At 38.0% G+C, this 13,694-nt stretch overlaps 1 protein-coding gene across 1 annotated transcript in view; it reads right to left on the bottom strand.

Moving 5' to 3' along the window:
* Positions 1-7,998: 7,998 nt before the first annotated feature.
* FOCAD (focadhesin) overlaps positions 7,999-13,694 on the bottom strand; it is a 269,998-nt gene continuing 264,302 nt past the window's right edge. Inside the window, exons 38-40 of the mRNA XM_023508417.1 lie at positions 12,777-13,028; positions 10,678-10,753; positions 7,999-8,390 (exon numbers count right to left, since the gene is read on the bottom strand). Of these exons, the coding sequence (XP_023364185.1) occupies positions 8,317-8,390; positions 10,678-10,753; positions 12,777-13,028 (402 nt within the window). The 3' untranslated portion in view covers positions 7,999-8,316. The remainder of the gene's footprint in view (positions 8,391-10,677; positions 10,754-12,776; positions 13,029-13,694) is intronic.

Genomic DNA, 13,694 nt, shown 5'->3' on the forward strand with positions numbered 1-13,694 from the left:
GTACCTCCAAATACCATGACACTGGGGGTTAAGGCTTAACACATGAATTTGGGGGACACACAAAGATTCAGTCCATAGCATTCTGTCTGTGGCCTCAAAAAATTCATATCCTTCACACATGCAAAATACATCCATTCTGTGTCAACAGACCGAACAATCTCATTTCTACATCAATTAAGAAATCCCATATCTTATTTATTTAAATATTATCTAAATTACATGTGGGTGAGACTTAATTCATCCTGAGGCAAATGGGTCCTGAGCTCTGCCCTCAGGACCCATTGAGGTGGTGTTACCCCAGGACTCTGCTAGAGGAGGCCAGTCCCTATGGCTGCAGGAGGAAGCCTTGAAACTGAGTGGTAGCCCTGATCATCTGTTTCCTTGTCTTGAAGAATACTGTACATTTACAGCTGAATAGCTCTATGGTGCTGTCCTGTGAAATCCAATAAGCACAGCAGCCTGCCTTCATCCTGTCGCATCTCCACTCCCTCCAGTTTACTAGCTGGCAGGGGTCCTGCTGGAGACAGATTAGGTCTGTGGTTCACTTCCAAACGTGTCCTCATTGAATGTCCTTCGTGTTTTCTCCCCAACATGTTTTCTCACTTTTTGTAATGTGAACAGGTTGAAAATTTTCCAAAACCTTTAAGTTCTTTTCCTTTTTGGTTAACAGTTCTGTCTTCAATTCATTTCTTTCTGCTCAAGTTTTATGTTAAGCAGTCAAGAGGAACCAAGCCATTCCTTCAACACTTGGCTTAGCGATCTCTTCAATTAAATATCAAATTTCATGGCTTACAAGTTTTACCTTTCCCCAAACACTAGAACATGAACACAACTTAACCCATGTTCTTTGGCACATTATAAAAAATATCACCTTCCCTACAGTTTTCCATAATATGCTCCTTATTTTCATGAGCATGGCCTTTTTACTGTCCAAATTCTTACCAACATTCTGTTCATGATTATTTATGTATTTTCTAAGAAGGTGGAGGCTTTATCTCCCCTTTTCTTTCTGAGCCCTCATAAAAATCACCTTTATCAATCCCTTCCTGACAATATTGGCCTTTTCTAGCATGTACCTCAACACTCTTCCTGCCTCTACCCATTCATTAATTTCCGAGCTGCTGCCACATTTTTATGTACTGGTTATAGCAGCACCTCACTTCTTGGTATCAATTGCTGTCTTAGCTTGAGGCCGTCAAAACAAAATGCCCCAAACTGGGTGGCTTAGACAACAGAAATATATTTCTCACAGTCCTGGAGGCTGAGAAGTCCAAGATCAAGGCACCAGTGAGTTTGGTTCCTGGTGAGGTTCCATCGTGCTTGCTGATTCTTCACTGCTTTGTAAGCAAGGCAGTCTGCCTTCTTGCCGCATCCTCACGTAGTAGAGAAATCATCTCTCCCATATCTCTTCTTGGGAGGGCACTAATCCCATTCATGAGGGCTCATGACCTAATTATATCCCAAAGGCCCCACCTCCAAATGCCATCACACTGGGGATTAGATCTTCAACATATGAATTTGCTGGAGACATAAACATTCAGTTCATAGCACTCTAATAAGAGTACTCATGAATATACCATAAGCGATTTGGACTTTAAAGAGGACATTAACGAAAACAGAATAGATCTTTGGTAAATACACAAGTAATGCCCTGTACACTATTTTTTCTTTTTAAAATGAGGGCATGCATGCACATAACTCATAGGGAAGGACCGGTACAAAAATATAGTAAATACTTAAAGAAAACCTAAGAACTAGTGGTATTTTAGGTTATTTATCATTGAATTATTATTGCTAATTACTGTAATGTAAGTCATGTCACCACTTAGTTTTGAAAATGTTCCCTTTGAAGATCTAAAAACATATATAAATAATCCACTAAGAATCATTGCTGTACCATTAATTTATCTCTCAAATATTAAGAATTATAGAGATCTTATCCACTAATTACATATAAAGGGCATTAAATGTACTGTGACATACCTGTGTAATGAAAATGTACTTTTAAAAGCTGTGTAACCTTATTTCCACTAAATAAAACAATTGAAAGAAACAAGTGAGTATTGACAAATAGACTGAAATGATTTTTAAAGCTAGATTTTCTTTTGCTTCTAAAGTTGTTTGTCTTCTAAATTTAAGAAAAACTATTAAAAGATTTAGCATGCAAAAAGAATCCCTTCAAGAATTTCAGGTGACCTAGTCTAAAATGCTCCCAATAAAGGCTACTTACACTGTGGAAGTATACATCTGCAGTTACTAAAGAGAAAGAATTATTCGAGAAACTACACTTTACTGGGCAATTCCTACTTTTTAAAATTGAAGACCAAGAGAAGCATGTGAATTTGTAATTACTATAATTTTGACATAGAAATGAGGATTGATAACAGTTTGAGATTGGCAACAGTTGTAACATAATATTGGATTTCCTTTAGTGACAGAGTCACAATTGTTAATACCATTGTGGTTGGTTGCCTGTATTCATAATTGAAAGAAATAACTAAATTTCATTAGAGGTTAGTGAAAATAAAGATGTAATTTCTTTTCCCACTCAAGTTCATGTTCCCCAGGTTAAGACACCTAGACATAGTGAAGTCAAGATAGTAAGTATAGAGTTATCGGATGCCATTCAGATTGCAAAGTTTACTTCTTTGTCTATCAGTTTTAACTGTATGTCCATCAAATCTCGATTTCATTTTGGACAGTGTAGAAAAAGCCTCAGTTTCTCAAACCTTAGTAATGTTGACAATATAGAAACCATTGGATACTTTGAAAACATATGTAAAATAACTTTGTTTCTCAAATTTTTATCTAAAAAAATACAAAATTTACCATCTCAACCATTTTTAAGTGTGTAGCCATCACCATTGATTCATACTCAAAACTCTTTTCATCTTGCAAAACTGAAATTCTACTCCCATGAGGCAATAACTCCCCATTCTCCTCTGCCCCTAGCAGCCATCAATCTATTTTGTCTCTATGACTTTGATTACTCTAAGTACCTTGTATAAATAGAATCACACAGTATTTATCTTTTATAACTGGCTTATTTCACTTAGCATAATGTCCTCAAGGTTCATCCACGTTACTGTGTTTTTGTTTGTTGGGCATTTGTCTATCTTCTTTTGAAAAACTTGTTTTTGCCCCTTTGTTAATGGGGTTGTTTTGTTCTTGCTGAGTTCTTTGTAGATTCTGGAAATTAGCCTTTTATTGTAGTAAAGTTTGTGGATATTTTCTCCCATTCTGTAGGCTGTCTATTAACTCTATTGACTATTCCCTTTGCCATGCAGAAGCTTTTTCTTTTTCTTTTTTTTATTAAATCATAGCTGTGTATATTAATGCAATTATGGGGTACAGTGTGCTGGTTTATATACCATTTGAAATATTTTCATCAAACTGGTTAACATAGCCTTCACCGATGCAGAAGCTTTTTAGTTCAGTCCTCTTTGTTTTTGTTGTTGCTATATTTGCCTTTGGAGTCTCAGTCATAAATTACTTGTCTAGGCTGATGTCTAAAAGAGTTTTTCCTAAGTTTTCTACTAGAATTTTTATGGTTCCAAGCCTTACAATTAAGTCTTTGATTAAGACCTGGAATTTTCATATGTTGCAAGAGATGGGAATCCTATTCCATTCTTCTGCACATCACTATCCAGTTTCCCTGGCACCATTTCTTGAATTGGTTTTCTTTCCCTAGTGTATGTTGTCGTCTGCTTTGCTGAACATTGGTTGGTTGTGTTATGGGTAAATGGCTTTATATCTGGGTTCTCTATTACGTTCCATTGGTCTGTGTGGCTACTTCTAAACCAGTACCATGTTGTTTGGATTGCTGTAGCCTTGTAGTATAATTTGAAGTCAGGTAATGAGATGCCTCCAGATTTGTTCTTTTTGCTTGGTTCTTTGGGCTCTCTTTTAGTTCCAAATGAAGATTAGAATTATTTTTTCTAGATCAGTGAAATAGGATGTTGGTATTTAGTGTGGATTACATTGAATATGTAAAACACTTTGGGCATTACTGACTTTTGAATAATGTTAATTCTACCAATCCATGAACATGGGATGTATTTCCATTTGTTTGTGTTATCTATGATTTCTTTCATCAGTGTTTGGCAGTTCTCCTTGTAGAGATCTTTCATTTCCTTGGTGAAAGTATGCTCCCAGGTACTTTATTTTCTCTGTAGCTACCATGAATAGTACTGAGTCCCTGTTTTGACTCTCAGCTTGGCTATTATTAGTATATAGAAATGCTACTGATATTTGTACATTGATTTTGTAAACCGAGAGTTTGCTGAATTTATCCATTCTGAGAATCTTTGGAAGTTTTTACTATTTTCTATATAAGACCAAATTATCAGTGAACAGGAAGAGTTTAACCTCCTCTTTCTTCATTTGGAGACCCTTTATTTCTTACTCTTACCTGATTGTTCTGGCTAGGACTTCCTATGTTGAATAGGGGTGGGGGACAGTAATTTCTTAATTAGGTGATTTCCATTATCTTTTCAAGCATTACAGCTACTTTCACTGCTACTATTTACAGTGAAACATATAAAAGTGATTTCATGTTTATAAGATTTTATAAATTATAAAGCACATTTTTATATTCTTTCTTTTAACCCTCAAAGCTACTTTGTGAAGTAGGTTATCTCTTTTATCCAAAAAATAAAACCAAAGCTGAAGGAATCACTACTGTGATTTTTTTGTTTGAGACAGAGCCTCAAGCTGTCACCCTGGGTAGAGTGCCATCACATGGCATCAGAGCTCACAGCAACCATAAACTCTTGGGCTTAAGCAATTCTCTTGCCTCAACCTCCCAAATAGCTGGGACTACAGGTGCCCAGCTGTTTTTTGGTTGTAGTTGTTATTGTTGTTTGGCAGGCCTGGGCTGGATTCAAACCTGCCAACTCTGTGGCTGGCATCTTAGCTGCTTAAACTACAGGTGCCAAGCCCACTACTGTGATTCATATTTAGTTTTATATTTAATAATTTAGCTGAAAATTATTTTAAAAGTTTTTCCTATGTTTGATAAGAATTAGATGAGCTTTATATGTTGAAAATTAAAAGAATTTTGTATTATTTTGAAGATTAGCAGATTACACGCAAACTCATAACTTCATACTTGTACTATGTATAATGCATTTAAGAAGATGAAACTTTAGAGTTTCCAAGATTGTAATAAAGTATTTCCCACATAATATAAAAGCATATTAACCTTATCTAGAACCACAGCAATAATGATACATTTATATATATGCAGTGATGCTGTCAGGTGTCTTTCAACAAGAGTGATGAAGAATGTCAATTGCTCCAACCCTACTCCATCTCCTGGTTCCATTTAAAATGGTTCCTATGAATAGGCTGGTTGAGGTCAGAGAGACAAACTGACCAAAATGAGAACTAACCTACAATTCTGACTTAAAAGAAGTCCCCATCCTCGCTATCAAATGATTTAATTTCTCTTCTAAAACAATTTCTAAAGTGTTTACCAAAACCCTAAAACTGCCGCTTACTTTCAGAGTGACTAAGTTACTTCAGGATAGTAATTGAGTCCCTAAATCTGACTCCTTATAAAATTATAATACCATTATCTATGGTTAAAATCACTTGGGAGACTTAATGTTTGGCAATTAACGTCAAAAAAGGGTTATTAAAAGCCTATTGGTTACCATGGAGCCATTACATTACAAATAAAGCACAAAGAAGATTTTAGGTACTTGTGTGGATCCTGGCATCTGTTCCAAATGTACACACTTTCCAAATCAAGAGTCAGAGTGTTTAGATATTTCTGAGAGACATAGCAGGCTTTACCCCCACACGTTATTTTGTTAGTATATCCCAGCATGCTATTTGTCTTGGCCACCGTGTTTTCAAAAACTAAAAGAAGATGACTTGTAAGGAAACTTTTCCTTGTGTATAGTTAAGAACATCTGGACTTAAAAAAAAAAAAAAAGAAAAGAAAGCAGAGACATCTAGTTCTGAAGAACTGAAATATCCTAAGAAAATATATAAGGTCACATCCATAAACAAGAGAAAGGATCTTACTATTTGTCTTCTATATCTTAGAATGTTTAGGTTTTAGAACCTTTAGAACAAATATTCCCTTTAATGGCTGAAGCTACTTAGAATTTTTAGAGAGTCCCATGAATAAGAAAATCTTATAAATCTTATACTCAAGGCTGTTCAAAATAAAAAGAGGGAGCTAGTGAAAAAGGGTAGAGACATATCTTGTGTTCCCCCATTTGTACTCCTCCGTTTTCTTGTCAAGGGCAGGAGCAAGGACAAGGTTTGAATAAGAAGAAACAGGGCTGCACTGAAAAGGTTAGACTGGGCTTAGAAGATTGGGCTGATTTTTCATCTCTTTACTTGGGCATTTGCAATCTCCAGCTGCTGATTCAAGAGAAAAAAATGCAGAGTAGTTCTTCAGTTTGCACTTCCTCTTCACTCCTCCTGACTGCCCTTTGTGTTGCAAGCTGGCCCAGGAATCCAGTCGTTCAATCCGTGGAAACCTCCTCATGTACTCTGTAACTCCTCAACTCCCCAACTCCGGAGGCCTATGAGTATGAGGCAGGGTTGTTTCTTTTATCTGATTATAGCAATATGCATTAAGCATGAATGAGGCTCTGCCCTCAGTGGGAGTGCTCTGATGAGCTGGATGCAACAGAAAGAGAACTGGATCAAAGGTTTCTGGACTTTGGTTCTCAGTGAAGCTCTGCTACTTACTAGTTGTGTTTACTCCACTTTAAAATAGAAAATAATGCCTCCTCACAGTATTATTGTAAGAATTAAATACGATAAAACAAGTGAAAGCACTCATGTACTTACAGTCTGACACGCAACCGTAAATGTTAGATGACTTTCAACTTCTAATTGGTAGTAAGTACAGGAAAGGGGACATGTGAAGGAAGGAAAAGGAAGCTGGTTTCTAGTGTTGATTTCTGCCTTCTTGCTTCCTTCAAATTAATTTCCTCTGGCCCAAAATCTAAGACAGTAATATATCTGGAAAACAGTAGAGTACGTTTGGTGACACCATGACGGTACAAGCCACATGGGAAAGCGAGAAGCCCCATCATCCTTGTGAAGCACCAGGCACAGTGCGATGGCACAGAAGACACCAAGGCATATGATCCCATATGCGTCTGCATCCGTATGTTTTATCTAAGACCAAGCCCTGATAATGGCTGTGTGAAGGAAGAATTGGCAAACATTAAATTTAAAATGCTGGCCACTGAGTAAAATGCAACCCTTGAAGACACTGTCACAAAACTCATTATTTTAGGTCTCTCGTCACTGATTCAGAAAGATTTTTATTTATAAAAGATTGAATTTTGGAGGAGAAATGTGACATTTTTTGCCTGGCCAGTATCTCATCATTTTTATTCTGGGAGGGACCTAGTTCAGGTGGTTTGGGTGGAGCTGCCACTGTCCATCACTGTCCAGAGACTTTGGAGTGGACATACAACTCAGCCCTGGTCAATTACAGTGCCCTCCCTCCCTGGATCCAGACTGAACCAGAGTCTGTCTCGTGTTGCTTCTGTCATATCTGTGGGCAAAGATACCTTTCCTTCCCTTTGAGGTCACTTCAGCCATCGTGCCAGCTATGTGGAGCGATTCAAGAGGAACAAAGCTAGATACATCTTTTGATTCTGTGGGCACAACTGTGTCTAATGAGATATATTCTGAAATTTCTTGGTTTGTGAACAAATATTTTCTTTTATGGCTAACGCTATTTTGAATTGCAGTTTTCAGTACATTGAAGAAAGGAAAAGTACAAAAAAAATTTAGGTGCTATTAATGAATTAGATTTAGCGTATTCAGTGTCATGCTTATTATTTAAATGTGTATAGCAGTTACAAGAGAATAACAATGAGAGAACTTGTCTAATTCATTGAGACAACAAATGTCCTCTTAGAGTCTTCATGGAAAACCAATAATAATTCCACTGTCACCACTATAGTTGGTGGTGCTGGTAACTTCCCCCAGTCCTTAAAACAAATAAAGTCACATGCACAAAATTCACAGGATTATTTACTAGAATTTAGTGGGGAGAAGATGCTACAGTCAAGTTTTCAGAAAGAAAATCTTCAGGTTGAATTCTAGTCAAATAACAAATTCAAGTTCCTAGTTCAGTCCCCAGTGGCCTGGGATTTAAAGCACTGAGCCCCTCTCGTGCATGATGAGTCAAGCTGTCAGTGATGTGGCCACTTTTTCATGACCCTTAGCCCTCTGTACCAATCTCAGCAATGCCAGACGTGAATTCTGGAAAACTTCTTCCATTTCCATGGTTTTCCTCATCTAGATGAGAACACTGCTGGTTACTGCAAAACTTCACCAACCATACGCTCTGGTCCATACAGCTTTCTTCTTAAACTCTGGGAGAACTCTCAAGGACAGCAGGGTGGCTGAGGGGACAAAAAAGAAAGTGCACTGTTGCATATGGTAGAGCTGTATTTGAAAAGGTCATTTTGATCAAAAAGGTGTCAGAATAGGACTTGGCTTTTTCTCACTTGGCTAATCTTAAAGACTAAGGATTCCATTAAGCCTTTGGCTGTATTGTAATGGCAGAAAATCATTTATAAAGGCTGGGAGGAAAGTTTTTGTAAAAAGTTACCATGCAATCAGGTAGAAATTTTGCAGAGTTATAATGAAAACTGACTTCTGAGATGCTAATGGTGTTCTTTTTCTTGATGTGTGTGCTAATTCTGTGGGTGTGTTCCCTTTGTGAAAATCTACTTATGATTTGTCTTCTTTTCTACATGATTATCACATTTTCACTAAGTGTTTAATTAAAGCTAAAAAGCAAAAACAAAAGGCCCAACCCTATAATGAAGGTAAGTTTATGTGCTCAATGGAGCAAGTATGACTGGACTAAACAGTATCCAGAAGTCTACACTTTTTCTGATCTGTTGTGGGTCCCTCTGGGATCAATTTAAAGTACAGAATTTCTGTGTATTCCCTGTCAGTAATTTGTTATATATCTTATTTTTAGAATATTATTATAAACATATTGAGATGCTATTTAAAAATATAATAATCTGAAGGGATGTAGAATTACACAATTATTTGTGTGTCTAATAAGCCAGTGACTATACAATCATGGAGCACGTGCTTTCTTGACTCAAATGGCTGTTTTCCTCATCAGTATCAGTTGTTATCTTTGTGACCTAAGACAGTATACCTTTACAGCAATCAGTGTTTTTATGGACCCATGGCCACTCAAAATGAGTCCAAATTCCCTTAGGCAAACAGAGGAAATCCTATCAGCAAGTCTCTAGGGATGGATAAAATAAAAATATGTCAAATCACAGCCCTCATTCTTAGGGCTTAGGTTTCTGTGGATTGTCAGAACCCTATGGAGGCATTTTTTCCATCATACATATGCCCCTTCCTCACTTCAGGGGTAGGGAGAAGAATCAGAATGAAGGAATTCTTGCTTGCTTGGCAACCAATAAAGTGTACCACACGTCCAAGTAAAATGTGAATCACGCTATGATTCCAGGCTGACCAGATAAAGTCACAGAGTAGGCCAAGAGGTAACTTTCTGAGTGTGGGACTTCACAGCACAGCATCTTACAGCATGTCAAGACATCAGCAGCATCCATTGGTAAGCTCCAGATTGCCAAGTCCCAAGACATGGAGGACCAGGATAAAACACGTCAGGACACAGAAACAATGACCAAAGGACTTCTCAGATATGAGTAAAAGAATCTACATAATTTGCACAGAATGATGCTCCATGTTTGTGGATCCTACTTTCATAGTTTAACAAAGTCATTAAAGAACTATAAAAGACACAAAAGCCACATAAATGCCTGAAAGTGGGGGAAATGCCCAGTTCCCTTGGCAAAATGCTATGTAGCCATTAAAAATACTACTTGTGAAGCCAGTGTAAGAACAGGTTTAAATGCTTTAAAAATAATGTTTAAAAAGACAGTATTCAAACTGTGTGTACATTTCAATTATATATGAGCATATTAATAAATATGATAACACCCAGAAATATGATAATACCCAGAAAGGGGCAAAGTTTCTTATGGAAAATATCAAAATTGCCTTGGGCAGTGGGACTCTGGATTTCTCTTGGGTGCTTTCTACTTTTCTGATTGCAACTTTTTTCAGTTTTAATCATATTTTACTATTATAGTAAAACATTTAAAAACCATTTAAATAAAAGTTAAATTTAAAGGTACTGAAAGCCTTCTTTAATCCACTCTTTGGTTCCTAATGCCATGCAGGCGACAGCTCCAAATTACTTCTTTCAATTAAACCATGATCAGCCTTTTCAGAAACCAACATAGGTTGAGCATCCCTCATCCAGAAATTCAAAATCTGAAATGCTCTGCAATCTAAAACATTTTGAATGCTGACACGCTGACAAGCAGAAAATTCTACATATAAGCACTTAACACAAACTTTGTTTAAATAAAATTATTAAAAGCATTGTATAAAATTACATTCAGGCTATGTGTAAGGTATATTATATGAAACAAATTTTGTGCTTAGACTGGTGTTCCATCCCTATAATATCCCATGATATATATAGGCATATCCCCAAATCCCCCAAAATTCAAAATTCAAAACACTGCTGGGGTCTCTTACTCAACCCATATGCATTAGAATGTCATTCTACACCATAGATGGCAATAAACAGCTCTTCCTTATGCTACCCATAAGGCATAGAAGTGATACCTTTTAAAAGCTCCCTCCATTTTGCTGAGAGGACTCCTTTAGGGCTTTCCATGATGGTGAACAGCCAGTCAATGAACTAGAGGGAAAACAAAAAACTGTCAGTAAAGAGAATCTTACCAACAGCAAGCCAACAGTCATTCCCTTAGGCCTACATACGTGAGTATCAGTGCAACTGTTCTTAGGCAACACCTTCCTGGGCTGGAGGGACAGAGATGAGACACAGAGATGAGCCAGGGACCAAGTGCAAGAGATGGTGAAGTTGGATACAGCTCCTATCCAGTCAAATGATCTTCCTCTGCTGAACACCCTGAGACCTGGCAGAGGTTTTAAGACTGAGATAGACATGGGCCCAAAGGGTCTCCTGTGTGCCAGGAACATTATCTCTCATCACTATGATAGGCCCAGAGAGGTTAAGAACCTTGCCCAAATTTACTCCCAGTAAATAGAAGAGTCAAAATTTGAACCCAGGTACACCCGGCTTCTGAGCCCTATACTCCTTCTTTGTGCCCTGCCTCCCTCCTGGCTCTAGGTACATGTTGGCCTGATTTCCTAGGCTATGCAATAAATAGTTTACACATCAGCTATAAAACCCGATTTCTAAAACAAAACATGTTTCTGTAGACAATGACAGTTTATGTGCAAATGGATATGAAACAAAATTGAAATGTATGAGAAAAGACAGAAAACAATTTACTAGGTAAAGCCAAGAGTGTTAACTGTGAATAAATCCTACAGATGAGGTACAAATTCATAGTATTCATGAGTTCAACTGATCTCCCAGGATGCAGCCAAACTAACTATTTTTGAATTTGATACAGGGTAATTTCATTAATGGATGAATGTTACAAATCTTGTCTTGTTAAAAAACACATATATTGGCTCGGCGCCTATAGCTCAACCGGCTAAGGCGCCAGCCACGTACACCTAAGGTGGCGGGTTTGAATCCCCAGCCCAGACCCGCCAAACAACAATGACGGCTGCAACCAAAGAATAGCCGGGCGTTGTGGCGGGCGCCTGTGGTCCCAGCTACTTGGGAGGCGGAGGCAGGAGACTCACTTGAGCCCAGGAGTTGGAGGTTGCTGTGAGCTGTAATGCCACGGCACTCTGCCCAGGGGGACAGCTTGAGGCTCTGTCTCAAAAAAAAAAAAACAAAAAACAAAACCACATATATTACTGATAGATAGTGGGCATTTCAACTTTGGACACAGAAGCTAGGTTGAAAAAGGAATAAAATAGAAAATATTCCTAATTCCCTGTTTTAACATTTATTTTTTGAGACAGAGTCTCACTATGTTGCCCTCTGTAAAGTGCTGTCAGTGTCACAGCTCACAGCAACCTCAAACTCTTGGGCTTAAACAATTCTCTTGCCTCAGCCTCCTAAGTAGGTGGGACTACAGGTGCCCACCACAACACCCGGCTATTTTTTTGTTGCAGCTGTCATTGTTGTTTAGCAGGCTAGAGCCAGGTTTGAACCCGCCTGCCTCGGGGTATGTGGCTGGCGCCCTAACCATTGAGATACAGGTCCCCAGCCATAATTCCTTGTTTTAATTAAAATTTTTTTCTTTATTTTTTTCCTCTATTTTGTTTTAATATGCTAGTAAGTAAATAAATCAATCACTACAAATATAAATCAAAGTAAGATGTCTACACTGTACTCAAAATTGACATGGTGTCCCAGTCCAGAAATAACATGGGATGGACACCACATTTAAATTTATTTTGATTTAAAATGAAACATAAAACACAAAATTTGGGGGGAGCTATACTAATATTTATCAGGTTTAAGAAAAATAAAAGGCACTTTAAAGGAGACAGTAGAATTGTGCCTAGCTAAACTATGGGTCCACAGTTCAGAAATGTTTTTAAAGATTAGTGTTCAGATTTCAAGAATAAGCAACAAAAAGTTTTAAGTTTTCAACTTCATAAAAATCCAGTTTTGGCTAAATGAGATTCAAAAAAGAACTTCCAACCAGCCGTGGGAGGGAAAGGTCAGGTCAGAGCCATATACTAAGTCCAGTAAGCACAGTATTTTCACACACTTTGCACAGCAGCTAGTAGGCTGTATGTTTTGGTTAGGGTGGTAAGGCTGCCAACCTTACCTTCTGGGTCTGTTCCTTCCATGGCTCCTTCTGCAGCAGCAGAGGCATACTACTGGGAAGGAGAGTGAGGGCCTCCTGCAGCGTGACCCTGTGCATTGGACTCCTGCCAAGGAAGCTTGATGTTGGCCCAGCTGGGCCATTTTCCTGATGCCATGGCAACCAACTGGCACTGAGGCCGAGGAGGAGCGGGGCAGTGTGGTCTGCCCATGCGACCACTGTGGTTGCAAATGTCAGCAACAAGAAGTCCAAAGCCTATGATGGAAATAGAAATGTTGGGTCAGATGTTTTAACAAGTTAAAGTAACACATGTTCACATGCACAGCTCCTGTCATGAAGCAATGTCGTTTCCCCTTCACTCAACCCCTACTCTTGGCCCACCCCTACCCCAGAAGAGGAACTGGACTGAATAGCAATGTAATTTCCATACTTAAAGAAGAGATATTTTAGGGATTTGGAAGGTTTCTGAAGTCCCCTTACATGAAGGCACAAGGTCTAACAGTTTCATTATTATTGCTCTAACATTTCAAAAGAAACATAATTTATTGAATTCCTAATCACACCAAGATCTAAACACTTCTGTTTTGGTGTTTTCAAAGATTTTAAGAAGTTAAGAGAGATATGGAGAGATATTTATTGTTATGTGGCCCAAGCTAACTTTAAAAAATATGCATCATCTGATTCTGCTTTTTGAACAATGTACCTCTCTTTATGTATTTTAAAAATCTGTCTAGGATCCATCCATTTAGAGTCATCTAGACACTTGTAGAAATGTGGGTAACAGCAGCCACCCTCTGCGTAATTGGATTACTGTGATTTAAACTATACTTCTTTCTGCTTATCTATATTCTCTCAGTTAGAAAACAAAGAAAGGGCTTGGCGCCTATAGCTCAACCGGCTAAGGCGCCAGCCACGTACACC

Source organism: Otolemur garnettii, unplaced genomic scaffold (assembly GCF_000181295.1).
Source record: "Otolemur garnettii isolate 467f Iridium unplaced genomic scaffold, OtoGar3 scaffold00006, whole genome shotgun sequence".
NCBI lineage: Eukaryota > Metazoa > Chordata > Mammalia > Primates > Galagidae > Otolemur > Otolemur garnettii.